This window comes from Mustela nigripes, chromosome 4 (assembly GCF_022355385.1).
Source record: "Mustela nigripes isolate SB6536 chromosome 4, MUSNIG.SB6536, whole genome shotgun sequence".
Lineage (NCBI taxonomy): Eukaryota > Metazoa > Chordata > Mammalia > Carnivora > Mustelidae > Mustela > Mustela nigripes.
Genome location: NC_081560.1, coordinates 12,159,232 through 12,182,954, shown reverse-complemented (window position 1 = coordinate 12,182,954; position 23,723 = coordinate 12,159,232). Strand labels below are relative to the sequence as shown.

Genomic DNA, 23,723 nt, shown 5'->3' with positions numbered 1-23,723 from the left:
TCCCTATGTTCTCCATGTTATTTGTTATGCTCCACAAATAAGTGAAACCATATGATAATTGACTCTCTCTGCTTGACTTATTTCACTCAGCATAATCTCTTCCAGTCCCGTCCATGTTGATACAAAAGTTGGGTATTCATCCTTTCTGATGGAGGCATAATACTCCATAGTATATATGGGCCACATCTTCCTTATCCATTCATCTGTTGAAGGGCATCTTGATTCTTTCCACAGTTTGGTGACCATGGCCATTGCTGCTATAAACACTGGGGTACAGATGGCCCTTCTTTTCACTCCATTTGTATCTTTGGGGTAAATACCCAGTAGTGCAATTGCAGGGTCATAGGGAAGCTCTATTTTTAATTACTTCAAGGAACTTCTAACACTTAAATGTATTTTCTCATTTTTAAAAAAAATTATAATTGGACAAAAATTATGAGGCCCAGGAATATGAGAACAGAACTTAGTTTTGTAATAAACAATAAAACAATAATTTTCTTTGACACACATCTGATGATATACACAGTAATTGTGGTATGTTGTTATGAGAAACAAATGATGAACAATTTACTTAGGTGACTATAATTTCCATTAGTTTAATACAGTTTTCCCTTATGGCTTAATTCTTATTACTCCAAACACACAGGTGTCTGTTTTTTCCTTTCCATTTACTGAGAAGAGTATGTGGCTGATGTTTTGTTGCAAGTGCAGAGAATCGTCAGGATGCCTGAAGACTTTCTTGTCTTTATCTTGCCTTTATTCCAGTATGGCTAAATTAACTGCATTTCCTCCTGCATATGATTTCCATTTGTCCCTGGTGTTCCCTCTCTACTATATGCCTACTTCTTGCCTATACACTATGTTTCCTTGAATAGTCCCCCTGTTTTTTACTCCTTGCTCAACTAGTTCTAGGTTGGTGTGATGCCAATTAGTTTAAGGGTGTGACATCTTTGGGTCATGAGGCTGTACCAGGTAGCAGGGTTTCTCTAAACGGCAGACACCGGAGACGCTATGACCACCGGAGACCAGGAGACTATTATAATTCTTAGAATACACTCAAAAAGCATGGTCAGGTAATAAAGATATACTAAAATGGAGATTCAGGTCAAGACCAGGAGAATTTAAGCCCGAGTGTCTCTTCAGGGCTTTGTTGATAAACATTGGTTAGTTTGGTTGGTCATCTTGGCTGTCTGGTTATTTTCAAAAGGATTCCCTGGGAAATTCCTGCCCCGGCCAGACCACTGTCCATTCCTGTGAACAATGCTTTCTTTGCTCCAAGGTTGGTTCCAGGAACCCTTCCCTAGGCCTGGCCTCAATTCAGACTGAGGAGGGCCTCTGCTATCCCACCTGGGGTTCAGGGGGAACACGGGACTCTTGACCCATGAGAATGAGGGTCTCTTGGGAACAGAGGTCAGGAATCCGAGTTTCTTTCTCTTCCACCCTTGCTACCCTCTAAATAATGTCTTCACCTGCTCAGTCTGCAGTTTCTCCTTGGTCATAGGGACATGTGTTCTGAGGATAAAACAGAGACTGGCAACAGTCAGAACAGCCTGTCGATCAGTCAGAAATGCTCAGTTCTGTGGAAATAGACTTTGTCACTATATCAGCGAAGTTGTTTCCATAAAATGACCCCGTCTTCTCGAGATGGCTTTCATCCAGTCCCCCAAACCAGAAGATCATTTCCCTACATAGGCAGAGACCTCTCATAGTAGATAGATGGAGAAAGGGATCACTGACTAGATGCCTGGTGCAGATCTAAAAAGAGTCAACAGTGTGACACCACAGGAAGTGGAGTCTTGGGGATGTTGCAGGCCCAGAATGGGGAGTTTAGCTCTGTTGTGCCTTTGTAAGTATATTTATGGAGGGGCTGTGGAGCCCAAGCCCTGAGGATTTGTTAGGACCTCTGTCAGTGATCTGTGGAAAACTGATACACTAATTTGATATTCTACATTTCCTGAATCAATCCCAATTATATTCTTTTTGCTTTTTCCAAAAGTGTAGTTGTCATTACTATCAGAGGCCACAGAGAACTGCAATCATTTGGCTGCCTTCTCACAGATCCAGCGGAAGTTGATGTCACACGGTGCAGCATCGTATGTCTTTGTTAGGCCTATAGTCACACAGTTGAAATTCTCATGCTGATTGCTAATGCTGAATGGGAGAGAAAGTGTGGTAAAGGTACATCGTTTCAGCCATGCCTTTTACTGATTCCAGTCCCCCCCCAACCCCATCCCAGCTCCACACCTGCCCTTTCCTGTGAGCTCTCCTGTGAGCTCTCCTGTGAGCATTTGTGGACTCACGGTCTTGGATTAACTCACTCTTGTGGTTGGTTAGAAACATCTCATCTGTCTTCTCCTCTCAGAAATAGTGTTGTACATAAACAATGAATCTTGGAACACTACATCGAAACTAATGATGTATTGTATGGTGACTAACATAACATAATAAAAAAAGAAATAATGTTTTAATACTGCATAGGCTAAGTTCACAGCAGGAGGACTGAGAGGCAGAGAAAAGAAGTTGCTCCTCCTTTCGTAGGCCCCGATTGGCTTTAGGAGAAAGTGTGTTGGCCTCCCACCTCTTTTTCTGTCATTGAATCTTATTGGAAAGAGTTTGAGTTCATGAAAAGGTCATGAGTTTTGGAGTCAAGTGGATGTGTGATTAGATTGTGCATCTACTGTTTCCCAGCTTGGTGATATTCAGTCCATTTTTAAGCCCTCCAACCTCAATTCGACTACTAAATGAGGATGAGTAAAATCTTTTGTACAACATCTTTGTGAGCACTGTACGAAATGACGTGAGTAAGTGCTTAGCAAGTGCCTGGCATTTAGTAGACTTTGAATGAATCTTAATTTCCTTCTTCCTGTGAGAAGCCCAGTTTTAGGCTGGGGAACTGACTTGCTTTCTGTCTGACTCAACACCTTCATGTGTACACCAGGAATGTCATGTTCACCACCAGTGTTTTACATAAAGAAGCCTTTTCTGGGGAATTTATAAAAACTTAGTGATAAAGTATGGTCTGTGGGTTAAAAAACACTTCGGAGATATATCAAACAAATAGCATGTATATGGATTTGTTTAGATCTTGATTTGATCAAAATAACTCATATGAATACTCTTTTCTCTACTTAAAAATGTTTGACGTCTTTCTTTATAAGTTTACCAAAAAAACGTGTCTCTGGAAATAGATGAGTTGGAAGAAAGGAGAGGAATAAAACAAAAACCAAGTCTCAACCTTTGTGTTATTCCAGGACAAACCCACTGAATCTCAGGTCAGGTTTCTTAAGGTGAACTAAGATCCTTAGAAAAATGTGAAATATTCACATACTTGCCATTAAATATGGAGTTGTCAATCCAATGCCATCTGTTCTTTGCTTGCTGGTTTAAGCCAATAAAATACTTTTCAGCACCAGTTTTGTCCTGGAGAAATTTCTAGAAGTTTAAAAAAGTAGTTCAACAAAAAGTTTTTTTTTTTTTTTTTTCTTTTGCGCTGCTGTCTCCCTTTGATAGCAGGCCCTGATTATATCTGATTCTGGGAACATGGAAGACTGGTAAAGGACGCTGTGGCTGGCTATAGCTGGCACTCACCGTAACCCCGAGAGTAGTTTTCGGTAGGCACAGAGCATCAGGATCACTGGGGGGGTCTTGTTAAAACAGTTTACTGGGCTTCTGGTTCAGTAAGTAGGTCTGGCGTAGGGGACTAAGAATTTACATTCCCAACAAATCTCCAGGTGAGGCTGATGATGCTTTTCAGGGATCACACTTTGAAAATGAAGAGGAAGGGTACTATATGCTATATGATCTAAAAGAGCGTGTTTTTGAATACTTCTTCTTCTTTTTTTTTTTAAATTTGGAATGCCTCTCTGCATAGGCTTATTTCATTGCCAGAAATTTTACATTCCAAATGACGTTGGATCAAGCGAATCTCTTGAGTACATAGCAAGGGAATATAGTTAGGGAGATTTAAAAGTGTGTTGAGAAAAAAATGTTGGTTTTTTTTTTTTTTTTTTTTTTTTTAGTATTTGCTAAATTGATATCAATCCATGATATAATAGTTTCTTTATTAAGCTAATGAATCACAAATCACCCCAGTTAGAAGTTGGGGAGTCCCTGGGCTCTTTCCTGTACTCTTCACATATCTCCTGTAATCAGTGGATATCCAAGTTCACTTGGATATTCCCTCCATCCTCAGGGCTATTAACTTTATTCCTCCTTTTCCTATATTCTCCTTCCCGGAAATATCTCATTTCATTATTCTTTAAAATTAGTTACCATGCTTCCTCATTTATTTTTATTTTTTATTTATTTATTTATTTATTTATTTATTTATTTTTTTTTTTAAAGATTTTATTTATTTATTTGAAATAGAGAGAGAGAGAGATCACAAGTAGGCAGAGAGGCAGGCAGAGAGAGTAAGAAGCGGACTCCCTGCTGAGCAGAGAGCCCGATGCGGGCCTCGATCCCAGGACCCTGAGATCATGACCTGAGCCGAAGGCAGAGGCTTAACCCATTGAGCCACCCAGGCGCCCCATGCTTCCTCATTTAACAAAGATTTCTTGAGTGTCCAGTGAGCCATTGTACAAGGCTGAGGAATATGGAAACAAATTGGTTTCTCCTTAAAGAAATTGTGATCTAAAACAAGGGTTGGCAAAGTACAACCAGCAGTTTAGCCGGCTTTTGTAAGTAAGGGGAGAAGAGATGAAGTCTCAGAAAACCATCCGCACTCAGTGTGGGATGACATGACTGCTTGCCAATACTTGAAACACGAAAAGAGAAACCAGGTGAGGCAAAATATAATTTGACTCAGTTTTGGACATGGTGCATTTGTGGTGTTTTTAAAACATCAGCATGGATTTTGATATACTGTTTGGTCCAGAGACAACTGGCTGGGGATACAGACTTGAGATCACTAGCAAATCTTTGGTGTGATGAGCTTTTTCTGGGGAATGCCAAGGATGATAATTGAGTTGCACCGGAATTTGAGGGTTGAGTAGAGGAAGAGGGTGTAAACTTCCTCTACTCAACCTCTATTCTTCTCTTTTTTTCTCCTGCCCCCACCCCCACCCTATACTACTCCTGGCTTTCTTCCATAAGACATTTTCCCTTTCCACCTGTACACTTAGCCTCAGAGCTAGCATCCTGACCCCTGCTCTTTGTTGGGCACCTGTTACCAAAATTCAGAGGGGAGCCCTCTTATGAATTCTCCTCAACCACAGGAGGACTTTATAGAGGAAGGTTGAAAGGTGAAGGGCAGAGAAGCAGGCATATAATATCTCTCACATGCCTAGCACCCAGCAGGTTCTTAGGATTTGAAGAAGAGGCAACTATAAACTAAAATAACTTGTGATCTAAAATTGATATAGAGTGTGGGTTTTAGAGTTAGTGAGATCTCAATCCAATCCTGTCCTACCACTTAGGAGGTGTATGACCTAGGTCAAATTATTTTTCTGTGCCCTAGCCTCCTTATATTTGAGATATGGATAATGATAATACCTCCTTGGAATTGTTAGGAGGATAAAGAGAGATAGTAAAATAAAGGTTTTTGCATTGTGTTAGCCATCTTTATTGTCATAATTATACACTGCAACCCAATTCTATGACCTGATCCTTTCTTTTTCATATGGCCAATTTTGTTGAGTTGCATCTTCCTTATTTTTGAACCCAACTTGGGTGATACATTAAGAGCTCGCATATATGAAGTATTCTATAGTTTTTAAACAGCGTTTAAACACATTTGGTCATTCCCTGCATTTTAAATATCCTGGACCATCCCCAGGATACCAGTGCACTGCTAAGCCTCATGGGAGAGATCACAGAGTGTGGATTTCTGTAGCTCAAATGATCCGAGGAGAACACCCCATTGCTACTGAGAAGAGTCTCTCACCTCCAGATTCAGAGCAAGGGGCTTGGGGTCTCAGCCAGCCACCTCTCCCTTCCTCTCCTCCACCCAGCCCATGTTGCACCAGCCACATTGCCCCACCATCTCCACTTCCCGAGGCAGCTGTAGGGTGAGCCACTTTACTGTACCATCCCAATATTCTCACCAATTTCTCTGGTGTGTCAACAATGGCCAAAGTGGATCCTTCTGTCTTGCAAAAGTCCCTGCTTTTGTTCCAGGAAAGTTCAAAAGGGGACAACGAAAAGCATCTTCTTTGATAAAAATACCACCTTCTGGGGCAGACTAAAGAAATCCAAGAAAAGAGTATAGGATTAGTGGTTTGGAGTGTGAACCCTGGAACTGAGTCAGAACATAGTGGGGCATAAGTTTCTTTATAGCAGTTATAGCATTGCAAATCATCCTCAAACCCTGAAGAAATCTCATGCAGTCTAGTCTGAATTTCCCTGTGGACAACATGAAGAAGGTGAATTAGAAGCTCTTTATGGCTCCTTTGAGCAAGAAATTTCCACAAGCAAGGCGGCAATGGGAAAAGTGTCTAAGAAATCCTCACGTAAGAAGCTGGGATAGAGGAGAGATTATTGTGACGCACTGTACCTGTTCCGGGGCTCTCTGTGGGAGCTAAGGTGACATTACTGTTCCCCATAGTCTGTGGAACTGAAATAGAAAGAAAACCTGTGTTATGAGTGCAACACAAACCTCAGAGCAGCTGTTTGGTCCCGGCAACTCTTCGTGTCTGGACAGTGGCGATGACAAGGCACTCTTGGCCACCCTTGGCTAGAAGTTTTCATTTTCTTTCTTTGAACTTTCCATCTAACTACCACCTTCCTTAGTCATGCCCCACACCCCATGTTGTACTTCATATCATTTCTGAAGCGGGGAGTCGGAGTGAAATGTTGAGAAATAGAAGAGGAGAAAGGAAGAGGAACGGGTGGATTTAGTACCAGAAAGGAAACCTCTCATTCCTTTCCATATATGCTTCTGATGGTGTTGCCCCTCCCCGCCCTCCCAGGGCTGTTTGGAGCGCTTCCCTTCCTGGCTGCGCACAGCATCTGTGCTGTTCTCCCCATCTCTGGTGCCCCCAGTCCCACTCTTCTCCCATGGGCGGCTCTTGGCTCCCCTCTCATCAGCACCTGCAGGATCTAAGAATTGAGGCTAATGGGAAATAGTTTCAGAACCAGGGATACTGGCAGACGTGGAGTCAGGTGAACATTCCAGAGATTTCCTATAGGTAGAGAAGAGTCCATTTATTTCTTTAAGTATAAATAGGGGAATTGATAGGCCTCTAAGAAGCCTCATTTCTTCCTGGGAACCCTGGCTTGCCAAGCAGAGAGTGTAGTGGCTTTGGAGGCCGGTCAAACCTCTCTGCATCTGCCCAGTTACTTGTCCCGTGTGGCTCAAGACCCTTGTAGTTTACCCAGACAACACATCGGTTACTTCCAATGATATGAATGAATGATATCAGTTAGTATTCAGTTTTTATTTCAGTTCCCAGTTCAAAGGCTCTTTGTATTATAAAATAACCTGGTTTTCAGGAGAAACTGTTTGGGGATTATAACTTCACAGAACTCCATAAATAGTTGTTGCATGTTGCTTCCATACAGCTCACTGTACTAAGAACAGCAGTTGATACAAATATGAACGAACAATTAACTTTCTCCTCAAGATGTGTGTAGTAATTGATGTTTTAAGAGGAAGTGAGAAGGGAGGTCCTTGAAAAAACTTTAAGCGTGGAAGGGTTTGATCAGGACAGCCATGTCTCATTCATCTCTTTATGCCCCTTAGCTTCTGGCATGGGGCCTTTTGCTTTATCGAGAAGAGCTGGCCAATAGCTCCTATTCTTTTTCTTCTTTTAAAAATTTTTTTATTATTTTATTATTTATTATTTTTTAAATTATTTATTTGAAAGAGAGATCACAAGCAGGCAGAGAGGGGGAAACAGGCTCCCCACCGAGCAGAGAGTCCGAAGCGGGGCTCCATCCCAGGACCCTGAGATCATGACCCAAGTCGAAGGCAGAGGCTCAACCCACTGAGCCACCCAGGCGCCCCTCTTCTTCTTCTGTTGTTGGTCTAGCAGAGTGATTGGCAAACAAAAAGTACTGATGTAGGTTTTGACTTTTTTTTTGTATCACAATTCCTTCAGGTGTACAACATGTCAGAGTTTATAAAGTCCTTTCCCACAACATTACAGTGATTATATACAAATTATCCTCATACTCAGGAGGAAAACTGAGGATCGCAAATTTTGATCAGCTTTTAGTCTGGGTTTCCCATCTATAAAAACAGGGGAATGAATTAGAATATCTTTTTTTGGGGCATCGGGGTGGCTCAGTTGGTTAAGTGTCTGCCTCTGGCTCAGGTTAAGATCCCAAGGTCCTAGGACTAAACCCTGTGGTGGGTTCCCTGCTCAGCAGGGAGTCTGCTTCTTCCTCTCTCTCTCTCTCCCTTGACCCCTCCTCTTTGCTCATACCCCCTTTTTCACTCTCTCTCTCTCAAAATAAATTTTAAAAAAGATCTTTTTTTTTCTGGGTGTGTTGCATTTATTTTTCCCACTTTATTGAGATACAATTGACATTAATCATTGTGTAAATTTAAGGCATACAAGTATGATTCATGTATATGTTGCAGAATTATTTACCACAGTAAGGTTAGTTAACACCTCTAACACCTCACATAATTACCTTTTTTTTTTTTTTTTTGAGAGAGAACATTTAAGATCTACTCTCTTAGCAACTTTCAAGTAGTGTATAATACAGTAGTTTTTTTTTTTTTTAAAGATTTTATGTATTTGTGAGAGAGAGAGTGAGAGCACAGCCAGTCGGGAGAAGGAGAAGCAGACTCCCTGCTGAGCAGGAAGCTGATGTGGGCTTCCCAAGCCGACTGAGCCATCTAGGCACCCCTAACATGGTATTGTTAACTATAGTCACCACGCTGTGCATTAAATCCCCAGAACTTATTCCTCCTATACAATTAGCATATCTTTGTGGACCCTCCCTGGAAAGAATTTCTTAGGAGAGGAGGCCTTGAGAAAGGACTATAAGAAGTCAACACACAAAAACCTGGAGGCTGGGAGGAAATCCCTGTCGTGGACATTACCTGTTCCGTAGCTCTCTGTGGGAAGGAAGTTGACTTGATTTCCGCCCAAAATCTGTGGGACTACAAAGAAAATCAGCTGTTGGTGCAGCCCCACAGGGAGCTGCAGCATGAATATAACAAACCAACATCATCTGGGGCTGCTGGGGACCTTGATTATTACTGTGAGATCCGAGTTCTCGGACTCAGGTCAATGAGGATGTGTATATGTGTTTTTGTGAATGTGTTTACTTATTCGTATTCTCTTCCTGCTCTCTTACGTGATAGGAACTGCACCTTCAGTTTGGCTCAAAGGGAAGACAACTCTTACCCAATTGCTGTCTTTTACTCACATCTCTACCTCATTTACATTCCCTACTGGTTTCTGGGGCTGGAGTAGATTCTCACAGCGGCAGTGAAACCCTTTGATAGAACCCTTCTTCTAAGTATCTGGATGAAAGCTTCTGTGAACATAGAGGGAAATTTCACCCCCAGTAACATCCCATTATCTCATTATGCAGCTCTTATCTCTGCCTCATCACTGGGTTGAACTGGCGCCGATTTTCAAGTCTGAGGAACAATAACAAGCGCTAATAAGTATTCCACCTCAGACTGTCCAACTAACATTGTAGTGGGAAAAGATTTGTGTGGTCTTCTGTCAGACACTAGTCAGTTCTGTATCTACAAGGCAGACCTGGCTCATTGTGTGTGCTGGGGAGCGAGACGAGCATTGTCAGTTGCCCCTACACTGGTCATTGCCCTTAGGTGAAAAGACTTAGGTGTGCAGCCTTTGTATTCAACTTTGTGTTCTGACAGGAAAGTCAAAGAAAAAGACAGTATGAGGTTGGAGTAGGAGGTTGCTCAGATACTCACAATAAAGCAGAAATAAGGTCATTCCAACAATTTTAAGCACCACTATGAAAAGCACAGAGATGATCATGTGCCAGTTCATGTTGAAGGCAACGAGGAGACCTGTGGGAATTAGAGCACAGGATCACTTTAAACATCTGGGAGCATGGCTTCTTTCCAGCAGGACACATGCTTCTTTCTCAGAGCAACCTTGGGGGGCTTGAAAGGTAGGTGTGCCAATGACAGCTAGGTACAAGAATAAGATACAGCCCATGTCCAGAAAATGCATAGAATCTTGTAGTGATTGGGAGCCTTGGAAGTTGGCATGGCGCCTCTCCTTCACCCACACCTTAGCTCTAGACTTTAGCCCTGTTTATCAGTTGCCTCCTAAACTCCATCTAATGAAATAAATCTCCGAGACTTTGAGAACTCTTAGCTCTGGAACCTTCTTTATGGTCTTGGCCATACTGATTTCAACTGTCAGAAGTCTCACTCTCAAAAGACTATGCCAGGACTCTGACAGACAAGACAGTGTCCCCAAAGCTCTTGGCATTGGGGAAGGACCAACAATCTGTGCAGAGAGGGCAGACAGACAGACTCACCTGCTCTCTCTTGGGAAGGCTGGCCTGGTTTGCAGGTGGGGATCTTCCTTGTGGCCTTATGCTTGGTGTGGTGGGCAGAGGCACCTTCAGAAAATATGTTTCTTCTGCTCAAGCACCCTCCTTTCTTCTTTACATGGTCTTTGTATCTTCACAGCATCCCTGAGCAAACACTTCGTGTTCTTGGCAATGGGAGTGGGTGGGGCAAGGAAGGGAAGGGAGTTTATAGATTTTGCAAGAGGAAGCTTCCTGCCAGAGCGTTTCTAATACAGTGGGACTTTTTTTTTTTTTTTTTTAAGATTTATTTATTTATTTTAGAGAGTGAGAGAGAGGGAGAGAAAGCCAGAGAGAGAGAGAGAGAGAGAGAGAGAGAGAAAGTGTGTGTGTGTGTGTGTGTGTAAGCAGAGGAAGAGAGAAAATCTTCAAGGAGACTCTCTGCTAAGCATGGAGCCCACTGTGGGGCTCCATTCCAGGACCCTGAGATCATGACCTGAACCAAAAGCAAGGATTCAATGCTTACCCACTAACCTACCCAGGTACCCCTGCAGGGGAACCTTTTTAGGAGAATTTGGAAAACCACCTTGCTACAGACTGACCCTTTCTATGTGTCTAAGTCTCCATGAAATACAGTGGGAAGGAAAGGTAGTAAAATGTTAACAAATAGAGAATTTGGGTGAAGGATATCTGGAAATTATTTGTACTTCCCTTGCAACATTTCTGCATATCTGAAATTATGTCAAAATAGAAATTTTAACAAAAGAAATTCACCTGAAGTCACTAGTGTTAGTGAGCAGGTCCTCCTGTGCCCCATCTGCTCCATTCACTGTCATACAGCTCTGCACAGTACCCTTTGTCATGGACTACTCCTCCCTGACTCCAACAGCTTACCTTCCAGATCATGTGCCATGTGAGACTTGGGACCATTCAGTATTTCTTGAGCATGGCCTCCGCTCAATACAGGAAGTGTGGTGAGGGTGAATAATGCTAAAGTCTTATTATCAAGGAATTTGTACTACATATTTAACTTGAAGTTTCCCTTTTATTATATTTCCCCTAATATAAAAGCTACGTGTGCTCATTACAAAAAATGGCTAGAAAATATTTGCAGGGAAAATTGGAAAAACAAAAAAAGTCCATATAAGTTCACATATTTAGTTATAGTCACTGTTAACATCTCTGGGTGTATATCCTTTTTAGATGACCAGGTAGTAAAAGGTTAGATGATAGATAGATAGGTGATAGCTAGCTAGATGCTAGATACTGGTTCATTTAGAAAAATGGGATCATATTGTATATATTGTTTTGTAGTATATACACTATAGATTAAGCTAGCGCTATATAAATATCCTTCCATGTTAGAATATAGATTTTGCATTTACAAATGGTCAAGATGGAAAATTTTATATATATTCTACCACAATAAAAAAATCGAAAAAAAAAGAGAAAAAACCTGAGATTTAACTTTGGTAATCTTCACATGATATTAAGATGAAAATACAGTCTTTAGCAAGTGTATTTTGCAATATAACAATTATCTTACTAAGACAATGGAATCTGCTCTAAATTGTAATTAACAAAGGGTTTAGGGAGATAGAAAACCATGCTCATACCTGTTCTTGGAAGAAATTTGAAGGGGACACAATATATAGCTAAACAAATCTCCTGGGTGTACTATGGATTTGTTTTGGGAGAAAACAGCATGTGTGTGTGTGTGTGTGTGTGTGTGTGTGTGTGTGTGTGAGAGAGAGAGAGAGAGAGAGAGAGACTGACAGAATTGAAATGGATGGTCATTAAGAACTCTTCCAAGGAAGAGCAATAATAGGGGCCATGGAGTTTCCCTTCTCTCAGCTTCCAGGATCAACTATTAAAGCTGGCAAACTATGCACCAAAGAGATGGGCTGCCTGTTTGCAGAATCTATACCCTATGGTGACAATGGCAGCAAAAAATACCAGTGACAGTAGGAACTGTGTGACTGCTGTCTTTGGATTGATAAGCAACCATGGGTATCATTGGGGGCGGGGTATCTGGGAAGGAGATCTAGAAGAAAGGGCTCCTATGATTCATTGCTTGGTGTTTTGCAGTCAAATGCTCTCCCCCTGAGCTATACCCCATTGCTTGGTGTTTTGGAGTGGTATCAGTCTACCAAAATGACTATACTTTATACTTCACACAGAGAAAAATACTATCTCTTGAGCATTATTATTAGGCACATGTACATTTAAATGTATATATATGTGTGTATATATATCTATATATATATATAGTGTATATAGGAAGTACTATATAGTATATAGGAAGTACTTCCTCCACTATATATTGCAGGAATTCTTTCAAGTAGCCTAATGAGAAAACTTGGCAATTGAAAGAAATCTGATGTTTCCTCTTATCTTTACAGTCACAATTCTTGAAAGGATTGTCAATTTTGCAGCCTCCTCTCCCTCCTCTCCCACTTCCTCCTCAGCGCTCTCTGATGGGAATCCCACCATGACTACACCATGAGATAATGACTCCAACTCAGTAATTAAATGCGTACAGTTTAGTCTTCATAGTTACCGATCTTGAACAAGGGCCCACATCAGTTTATGTTGTATACTTTTTCTTGGCCTCCATAAGTCTACGTTCTGCTGGTTTCTCATCTTTCTTTCTGGCCTCTCTTTTTGCTTTCTTCTCTGTCTATTCCTCAGATTGTATACTTACCCCTCTTCTCTTCTGAGTCTCGTGGTTTCAAGACCATGCTCAAGAAGATGATTCTTAAATCTTTACTCTGAGTTTCAGATCTGTATATTTTCTGACCGTTGCACTTTTCACTGAGATGCTCTACAAACAACCTGGAGTCAACATGTTCCTAAATGTATTAATTACTACCCTCTGCTAAAACATGTTCATCCTCTTATGCTCTCTCTTTCAGAATGTGAAGACCACCTCTTCAGTTGCCCAAATCATAAAATGTGGGTCTTTTCCTTCCCTTCCCTTCCCCTTTTCCTTCTCCATTCCCTTTGCTCCCCTCCCCTCTTTCCTCCCCTCCCCTCCCCTCCTCTCCCCTAGTCTCCTCTCTATTCCTCTCCTCTCCTCTCCTCTCCTTTCCTCTTGTCTTCTCTTCCAGTCAGACGCCATGCCATGATGATTCTGTCTCCTCAAGTCTGTCCAATCTGGGTTCTTTTCCCCCTTCTCACATTTACCTCTTGCTCTCTCACTGACTCTCTCCTCCATCTTCTCAACAGTTTCCAAAGAAACTCTTCTTGCTATAATCTTGCTTCACTCTCTAGTCAGAATGATCTTTCTAAAATGCAGACTTGATTGCATCATTCCTGTGATGAAATATTTGAGTAACTTTCCATTGCTATTACAATAAGGTTTGGGTTCCTCAGTGTGGTCTATGAGTCTTTACACGTTCATTCCTTCAGCATACGTTGCTGAGTGCTTGCCATGTGCCGGATACTCTTCAAGGCACTTGGGATATATGTTCTGGTTTTTCTGTACATCTCAGGATACCACATCTACCTGTGTTCTGCCAGGAACATTAAACTTTTAGCTCTTTACACAGTCTTTTTGATCCAAGTCCTGACATATGCTTATTGAGCACACGATATGTACAAAGCAGTAATCTACCTCCTTTTTTCTCCCAGGCATGTATCTATATATCCCTATATACTCTCTTTAACTATATAATTTTGACTCATTCTTTGAGTCTCAGGTTAAATGTCACTTCTTTCAGGAAAACGTTCCTGATTCTCGTTCTTTACTCCAATTGGGATTAGGCACCCTTTATCTGTGGATTCATGATATCATGTGCTTTTTCTCTGAGGGCTAAGGGAAATGTGTGATAATGTACTTGTTTTCTTCCCTTGCTAGATGCTATGTCATCATGAAGGCCCATCTACCGTGTTTGCAGCACTGCACAATGGCATTAGGCTTCTAGGCTTGTTGGATTTTTATAATTTACTCATGAGAGTGTGGTAAGGCCTTCAAAATACTTCCAGTTAATTAAAAATTTGTGTATTATACTTTGTGTGAATTAAGTAATTTTCAATAAGGATAATTTAAGAGCTAGACCATCTCTAAAGGTGTTGGTTCCTGATTAGGAATATCTTCATATCTTTCTTAAATAACCACCCAGAAGTATGGACTGTGACTACAGTACTTCAGATGATACCTAACCACCTCCTATTTTATATAGAGTTAATTTATGTTCATATATATGATACTAATACTGTGTCATGTTAAAGTAAACTGCCACTCAGGCAAGGTGACAACCCAGAATTCATAGGATGTGCAGAATAAACCTGCTTTGGGAGCAACTAGGAGAACCCTCCATTAGAACTGTATGATGAATATCCTAACCTGAAAAGTCAGGAGATGAGGTGAGGCATGGCTGTGGAGCCTGGAGAGGGGAAGATTTAGAGTGTCAGTTTCTGGATTTAGGGTGTCAGGTTCTGGAGCCTACGAGAAGCAGCATGTAAACACACAGTTGGCTTCTACTTCATGCAGTGACTCACTGAATAAATGAGAAGTCATGCTGCGGGGGATAGTCATCCACTTGAGTAATGAGGACATCACTGTATTTGTAGCAGCTGCTGTAGCATCAGGGCAAAAAAAACCCCACTATGGTCAGTAGTCAGACTTCCTGCTCAGGTTGTCTCCGGTTGGGCAAAACAGAACCAGAGGATGGAAAAACTCTCCCCATGTTCTTTCACCATATCCTAGAAGATTTGACACTTTTAAAATCTAAATGGTCCCTTGTGACCGTGAACGTGGGGGAAACTCCCTAATCTTCCACTTCCAGGTTTAACACAGAGGAAAAGAGATCAGTGGATATGTGAGAATGCAGTCACTCAAAATAAAGTGAACATTGTGAAGAAAGCAGGCCATGTTTGTGACATAAAGTCACTATCAGACACAGGAGGTGCTAGAAAAAAATCTCTTTTATTTTCACTGAGATTTTATTTTTTTTTTATTTTTATTTTTTTAAAGATTTTATTTATTTACTTGAGAGAGAGAGACAGTGAGAGAGAGCATGAATGAGGAGAGGGTCAGAGAGAGAAGCAGACTCCCCATGGAGCTGGGAGTCCGATGTGGGACTCGATCCCGGGACTCCAGGATCATGATCTGAGCCGAAGGCAGACGTCCAACCAACTGAGCCACCCAGGCGTCCCTTCACTGAGATTTTAGAGAACACTGACTGACCCTATAAGAAGAATGTGTCCTCATATCATGAAATGGACAAACAAATGCTTTGAGATGTAGCTGCTGATGTTTGAGACAGTTAGTGACATGAAGGGTTCTGAATAGCAGATAAGATACCGCAGAAAAAGAACGAGAATATTTGAAGATATCACTAAAATGCCAATTCATAATTCACAGAAAAAGGACAAAAGAAAGAGGTAGAAGGGAATATGATGCTAGAACCAGCAGAACTTTTACATACACTGCACTTTGCAGAGGAGAGAACACAAAAGCGAATAAATATAAGAGTTGCAATAGTCAAATGAATTATAAGTAAAAGTGTATGTGAAAAAAAGCTGAAGTTTAGGCAAAATCAACGAAAAAGGTCCAAACCTACATAAACTGGTGATTTGTTTAAAAAAGAATAAAAAGTATCGCATGGAGCACTGAGTGTGGTGCATACACAATGAACTCTGGAACACTGAAAAGAAACTTAAAAAAAAATTTAAAAAAGAATAAAAAGAAAACATATTCTAGAGGGCTCTGGGTAGAAAAATCTATGATGGAAGTAAATACTAGGTTTGTTTCAGATTTTTGTTTAGAAATTCTAAGTCCCAGAAGACAAGTCGATGTCTAGAGTGTTGATGGAGATGCTGAGAACTAATAAGTAAAATACACAACAGAGTTTAATTTGAACTTGCATCCAGCATGCAGCTATATTTTGTTTGATCTGTTCAGTGTTTTAAGAAATTTGAGTCAACATTTTGAAATTTTGGAGCTTTCAACAGATTTCAAGGTATCTAGAAGTTCTAATACTGCTGAAAACACAGTCCCACAAGGAACAGTGTGGGCTGGAAGCTAGAGCAGGTGGCAGGAGTCACCAGGTCTATCTCCAGGGACTCCTCGGTGGAAGGAACCCAGTTGGTGGCTAGCATCATGCTTGCGAGGCTGTTTTTTTTTTTCCCCCTTAGAATAGAGCAAGAGTTTAAAGTCAGGCCTCTACTGAAAGAGGAAAAACAGAATGAGGCCATATGCTTCCAGAAAAATGTGAGAGAGTGCATTTCTATGTGAAAAGTAAACAATATTTTATGTATTTAAAATTCAAAGTATGTCTTTGCCAAGAAATAAAGTTTAAGTGGCGCCTGGGTGGCTCTGTGGGTTAAGCCTCTGCCTTCGGCTCAGGTTGTGATCTCAGGGTCCTGGGATCAAGCCCCACATCAGGCTCTCTGCTCAGCAGGGAGCCTGCTTCCCCCTCTCTCTGCCTGCCTCTCTGCCTACTTGTGATCTCTCTCTGTGTGAAATAAATAAATAGAATCTTTAAAAAAAAATTTAAGATGCCAGTATAAAACAAATTAGAACAATTGCTATATGGAAAAGATATCTGATGAAAATTTAGTTAACTGAAAGAAAGAACCAGAATTTCCATCGGATTAATTTCTGAATGCAAATAGAATAGGTAATGCTTTTGATAAAAGGGGGCCATAACGTCTGTTATAGTGCATTTCTGAAAGACTGTCTGTGGAGTGAAGGAGAATTTATATGACTTCAACAGAATCAAACCTCATGAATGCATGATAGCTAAAAAGAGCATGGTGTACAGAATACTGAAGATGGCAGAGAATTTTCTAGAGAAGAATGAAAGAATCTATGATATTTTATTTTATTATTTTTAAGCTACTATAAGCAATTTACTTTCGAAGTCATTCAACTGCCATCAGACATCATTCTAACTGTACATGTTCAAAAGGCTAAATGTGGTTTAGAGTATTAGATTTTTTTAAAGTTTAAATTCAAGTTAGTTAATATGTAGTGCAGTATTGGTTTTGGGAGTAGAATTTAGTGATTCCTCACTTCCATGTAACACCAGTGCTCATCCCAACAAGCATCCTCCTTAATGTCCGTCACCCATCTAGCCCAACTTTCCATCCATCAACCTACGTGTGATATTTCATAATTGTAGCTGATAAAAGCAAACATATCCATAATAATTCCAAGCAATAGTTATATTTATCTGTGGCACTGAAAAAAAGCTTTTGTAATAAACCAAACATAAAACGCAGATGTAGGATATCAGAGACAAATTGAAAATACAAATTGAGAATTAGAAATGTTTAATTTTTAGATTATATTCTCATAATTTTATAATGTTTTTGATTTGGAACTAGACCTAATACTTTTCCTTTTGCACATTACAGTTTTAGATTAATATTGTGCATTGAGATGTAATATTATGCATTGAGATATAATATTATGCATTGAGACTTTGACTAGAAGCAATATTTAATTGCATTCTGCTTCATAATGAAAAGGAGTTGTTCTCAAGTACAGATTTTGACAAATATGAGTAGAATGTTTGCCAAACAATTTTGAAATCAGAGGATATATGTTGGAAAATAATCTTTTTTAAATTTAGAAATTTATCCCATGTCATGTGTTTCACTTCTGAAAAATTTTGGCATAGAAAATAGAAAAAAAAAAAAAGAAAATAGGCTATATTATTTAGTATTAAATATGCTTCCCGAAATCAGGCTTTGTGTAAGCAAGAGTGAATCTGATTTCTACAATTGTGTATCTACACATGAATGTCCCAGCAAAGAAGTATCCAAGCCATTAGTCCATTAGGTGGAGGAAGGAAAGAAGGTGCTAGGAAGGCAATACATAAAAATATGGTCCATTCAAATCATCCTCACTACCTTTTATCAGCTTGTTCCTCCCATAATTTTGTGTCCTCCAAACTTGCCAGTATTTTTTTCCTCTACCTATATGACCCAAGTGAAGACGCATTTTTCAGGATAGCTTCTCTTTTGATGGCCGCAAGTCTACGGTTCTGTCTTCTAATCTGAATTTCACTTCCTCATTTCCAAAAATATGCTGGTGTTTTCCAAATAGATAACCTGATACCAACCCAGTTGCAGGAAATTCCAAACCACACATACCATTTTCCTTAAACTCAACCCCACTTCTCTTCTCAACTTCTTTATTTTTGTTAGTTATTACATCATGCTACAACATACTCACATGCTGGAAACCTCCTCAATTCTTCCTGTCAAGCACCTATCAAGATGCCAGTTGATGATTTTCAAATCTTTCTCATATTTATTCCATCTTCTCCATTCCTACTACCCAATTCTAGTCCAAATTTTTCACTGCAGTTGAAGTTTAAATGGTTTAAACCCCTTTCCTCCTCCTCTTCAAACCAATATTAGACAAATCTTTATAAAATTACTGCTCTATTCATATCACTTCCTTATTTAAGTTTATTTCATAACCATTAACATGCACAAGTCTCAACTTTTGAGTCTGTGAAAAGATATTTATAAATTAAATGTGTGATAAGGGTTAATATCCAAAATATAACAAAGAAGCTCATACAACTCAAAAGCAAAGTGATTAAAAATGGGCAGGAGGACTTGAATAGACATTTTTCCAAAGCAGACATACAATTAGTTAACAAGTACATGAAAAGTTTCTCAGTATCACTAATCATCAGGAAATGCAAATCAAAACCATAGTCAAATACCATTTCACACCTGGCAGGATAGCTACTATCAAAAAGGCAAGAGCTAACAAATACTGGTGAAGATGTGGAAAATTTGTGCACTGTTGGTGGCAATGTAAATTGGTACAGCCACTGTGGAAAAATAGTATGGGGGCTCCTCCAAAAGTCAAAAGTAGAACTATCATATTATCCAGCAATCCCATTTCTGGGTATATGTTTAAAGAAAGTAAAAACAGAATATCAAAGAGATATCTACCTTCCCATGTTTATTGTAGTTTTATTCACAATAACCAAGGCATGGAAACAGCCTAAGTATCTATCGATGGATGAATGGACAAAGAAAATGTGATGTGTTTATTCAGCCATAAAAAAAGAAAATCTTGCAATTTGTCACAAAATGGATGGATCTTCAGGGCCTTATACTAAATAAAATGAGTCCGATGAAGACAAATGTTGTATGATCTCACTTCTTTTTAAGATCTAAAATAACTGGACTCATAGAAACAGAGGGCTGGGTTGGGGGGAGAGAAATGGGGAAAGTGTTGGCCAAAGGCTAGAGACTTTCAGTTATAAGATAAATAAATTCTGGATATCTAAAGTACAACATGGTGACTATAGTTAACAGTGCTATATAATATACTTGAAAGTTTCAAGGCAGTAATCATTGAATATTTTCACCATAACCAGGAACAGCAACAAAATGGTAATTATGTGAGATGGGGGATGTGTTAACAAACTTTATTTCAGTAAACATTTTGCAATATGTATGCATATCAAATCATCACATTGTACACCTTATTATTATAAATGTTATGTCATTTATATCAATAAAGCTGGGAGGGAATGTAATATACTGAAATTTGTGAGATATGACAAAAACATGTTAAGTGGAAAGCTTAAAACTTTTAATATTTGTGTTAAAGCAGAAAAAAAAAAGATTTAAAATCAATGATCTAATTCTCTGCCTTAAGAAACTAAATCAGTTTCTTTGTGAGATTAAACCTAAAAAAGTAGAAGAAAGGAAATAATAAATAATAGAAAATAATCAATAAAAAATACAAGAAGTAGAGAAAAATCAAATGAAACAAGAAGTTTATTTCTTGGATATATCAATAAATTGATAAATCTCTACCTAGATGAATTAAAAAGAGAACAGAATTTAACAAACTTGGGAATGAAAGATAGCAAGACAAGTGCTATAGACATTAAAATGATAATAAAGGAATATTATGATCAAATTTATGGCAATACTTTAAAAACTTAGATAAAATAGAAAAATTCTTTGAAAAATACAACTTACCAAAATAGATACAAGAAGAAAGTATACTGGACTAATGAATCATTGGGCACTATATAAAAAACTAATAATGTACTACTTTACCTTGGCTAATTGAAATTTAAAAATAAATAAATAAATACATAAATAAATAAAGGATTGGGATAGCTAGTCATTAAAATAACTTAATAATACTTTATCTATTAAGTAAATTGTAACTATAAAAATTTGGAAAACCTCCCTGAATAGGAAATTTAAGTCCCATAAGATTTCTGATTAATGTTATCAAATATTTAGGGAAAGATAATACCAATTTTATACAAAGTCTTAAATAAAATTAAGATGGAAGAAACATTTTCCAACTTGTGTTATGTCAGAATAACCCCTGATACCAAATTTGAAAAAGGTATTAAATATATACAGAGAGGTTACTATTCTTCATGAACATAGATGCAAAAATTCTTAGCAGTGTATTAGGACATCAAATAGAGCAATATATAAAATAATGATACATCACGAGCAAGTGAGTGCTTACCCCAGGGATATAAGATTGATTTAACATTTAAAAATTTTCAATGTACATTTTTATGTTAACAAAATAGAGGAAAGAAATTACATAATCATCTCAATAAATACAGAGAAATCTTCTGATAAAATTCAGCCCCCATTGATAATAAAAATTTCTACTGCACTAGGAATAAAAACAAATTTTCTTAATCTAATAAAACAGATCTATAAGAGATCTATAACTAACATTGTACTTAATGACAAAATTACTGAATGTTTCCTCCCTAAGATCAGTAGTAAGTCAGTTCATATATTCACATTAGTACCAATCAATATTGACTAAAGATCTCAGCCAATGAAATAAGGTAATACATAATATAATAAAGGTAATAAATAATATAAAGGACATAAAGATTGGGAAGGAAGAAGTAAATCTGTCTCTGTTTGCTCATGACATGATTTTTTTGTTTAGATTTTTATTTATTTATTTGACAGAGAGAGAGAGGGGGGGGCAGTGAGAGAGAAAACACAAGCAGGGGGAGTGGGAGAAGGAGAAGCAGGCTCTGCTGAGCGGAGAGCCTGATGTGGGGCTGGATCCTTGGACCCTGAGATGTTGACCTGAGCCAAAGACAGATGCTTAATGACAGAGCCACCCAGGTGCCTCTCATGACGTGATTGTTTAAGTATAAAATTTCAAATAGTCTACAACTACTAGAACTAATAATTAAGGAGAGTCTCAAGATACCTGGTTAGTACACAAGAATCAATTACATTTTTATATACTAGCAGCAAATAATTATAAAATGAAACTTTAAAATAAATTCTGTATATTATAAGGTTAAGTACTTAGGGATAATTGTATCAACAGATATGCAAGACCTCTGTACTAAATGCTATAAAACATTGCTGAGATAAATTAAAGAGTTAAATAAATGAAGATATATATATCATATTCATAGATTATCAGACAGTATTTTTAAGAGTCGTTTCTCCCCAAACTGATGTCTAGATTTAACATAATTAGAATTCAAAGAGGCTTTTCTTTTTCATTTTTAGAAATAAATGAATAAGCCCCAAATGTGTCATTTTAGATTAGCTTAAACAAATCTGCAAAAGAAAAATGAACTCTAAAGAATCACAATATTTGGTTTCAGAATTTACTATTAATCTATAGTAATAAAGAAGTGAGGTTTTGGTGAAAGGATAGACAGACAGATCAATGGAATACAATAAAACCAGAAAACCAGAAAGAGATCCATGAATATATAGCCCTATGTTTTCTGACAAAGGCGTTAATCCAATGAAGGGAGGGAAGACTTCAACAAATGGTAATGGAGTACCTGAATAGACATATGGGAAAAATAAAGTTCATCCCTGCTTAACATGAGATACAAAAGTTAATTCAGGATGAATTATAGCTCTAAATATAGAAGTGAAATAATAGAGGAAAGCATAGTAGACCAATTTTGCATTTTAGAGGCAGGCACATATTTCTTATAGAGGACACAAAAAGCACTAAGTGTTAAAGGAAAAAATATGATAAATTTGATTTTTTCAAAATTCAAAATTTCTGATCATCAAAAGATAGCATTAAGAAAATGAAAGGGAAACCATAGTCTGGGTTAAAATAGTCACAATACATGTATCAGACAAAGGACCTGTATACAAAAAATCAAAAGCTATATATATAAAGCCATATATATATATATATAATTTATACACACACACACACACACACACACACACTCACACTCAAATGCTACCAAGCTCCTATAAATTAATAAAACACAACTCAATATAAGAGGGGTATCAAATATACTTAAATGATACATTTTTTTAGAAGATCAAACAAATCAAAGTTACTTTACAATAGAAGATATACAAATGGCCAAGAAGCACATGTGCTCCATATCACTAGTTATGAGGGAAATGCAAGTTAAAATCATAATGAGACACCGTTCACTCCATTAAAACAGCCAAAATTTCTAAAGACTGGGAATATCAAATGCTGGTAAGAATATGGAACAACTCTCTTACATTGTTGTTGGGAGCATAAAATGCTAGAATAGCTTTGGAAAACCTCTTTGTAATATTCTTATGAAGTTAAATATACATCAACTTAATGACAAGTAATTCTACTCCTAGGTGTTTATCTAAAAGAAATGAAAAGATGGATTTAAGAACATTAATTAAAAACTTCATTCGTGGGGCACCTGAGTGGCTCAGTTGGCTAAGTCATCTCTCTGACTCTTGGTTTCAGCCTGGGTCAAGATCTCAATGTCATGGGATCAAGTGACCGATTCCATGATCGAGTGACCGATCCCACGGGTGACTGGCTCCACCCCTGCCCAGGAAGCCTCTGGAGTTTCTCTCTCTCTTTCAGTCTCCCTCTGCCCCCTCCCCAACTCATGCTCTCTTTCTCTCTCTAAAATAAATAAATAAATCTTTAAAAAAATTCATTATAGCCCCAAACTATGACCAATGCACATGTTCATCAATGGTGAGTGGAAAAACAAGCTGTGGCTCATACACCGTTAAGGATGGATCTCAAAGACATCATGTTGAGCAGAAGTAACAGAAACAAAAGAGTATTTACAGGATTTATACAAGAACAGTTAAAAAAAAAATCTATGGGAAGAAATTAGTATAGCGTTGCCCGTAGGGGATGGGGATTGACTGGAAGAGAGTACTGGGTCTTTCTGTGCTGATGAAATATTGTACGTCTTATTTGGGGTGTTGGTTACACACAAGTGTACGTTTATCAAACTTCACATTGTACATTGTTGTACATTTAGCATCTGTGCATTTTGCTGTATGTAAATTTTACCTAAACACAAGTAATACTATGAACAAATAGTGAA

General features: G+C 38.5%; 1 protein-coding gene across 2 annotated transcripts; it reads right to left on the bottom strand.

Moving 5' to 3' along the window:
• Window positions 1-449: 449 nt before the first annotated feature.
• CLEC5A (C-type lectin domain containing 5A) lies at window positions 450-10,593 on the bottom strand. 2 transcript variants are annotated; one of them, XM_059396249.1, is made up of 7 exons: window positions 10,420-10,593; window positions 9,842-9,940; window positions 8,993-9,052; window positions 6,494-6,553; window positions 6,045-6,181; window positions 3,329-3,432; window positions 450-2,151 (listed from the first exon to the last, which is right to left on the bottom strand). In XM_059396249.1, the coding sequence occupies exons 2-7, from the start codon at window positions 9,918-9,920 to the stop codon at window positions 2,037-2,039; spliced, it is 555 nt and encodes a 184-aa protein (XP_059252232.1). In that variant the 5' UTR covers window positions 9,921-9,940; window positions 10,420-10,593; the 3' UTR covers window positions 450-2,036. The 2 variants fall into 2 exon arrangements, with proteins under 2 accessions (XP_059252232.1, XP_059252233.1); XM_059396250.1 differs by lacking the exon at window positions 8,993-9,052.
• Window positions 10,594-23,723: the final 13,130 nt, after the last annotated feature.

What these genes read in the sequence shown, in the direction of transcription:
- CLEC5A (XM_059396249.1), bottom strand. Translation starts at nt 9,920, where the DNA reads ATGAACTGGCACATGATCATCTCTGTGCTTTTCATAGTGGTGCTTAAA. An exon ending in GACCTTATTTCTGCTTTATT is followed by an intron (nt 9,053 to 9,841) that starts GTGAGTATCTGA and finishes TTTTCTTTGTAG; the next exon opens with TCCCACAGATTTTGGGCGGA. An exon ending in CACAGAGAGCCCCGGAACAG is followed by an intron (nt 6,182 to 6,493) that starts GTACAGTGCGTC and finishes GGATTTCTTTAG; the next exon opens with TCTGCCCCAGAAGGTGGTAT.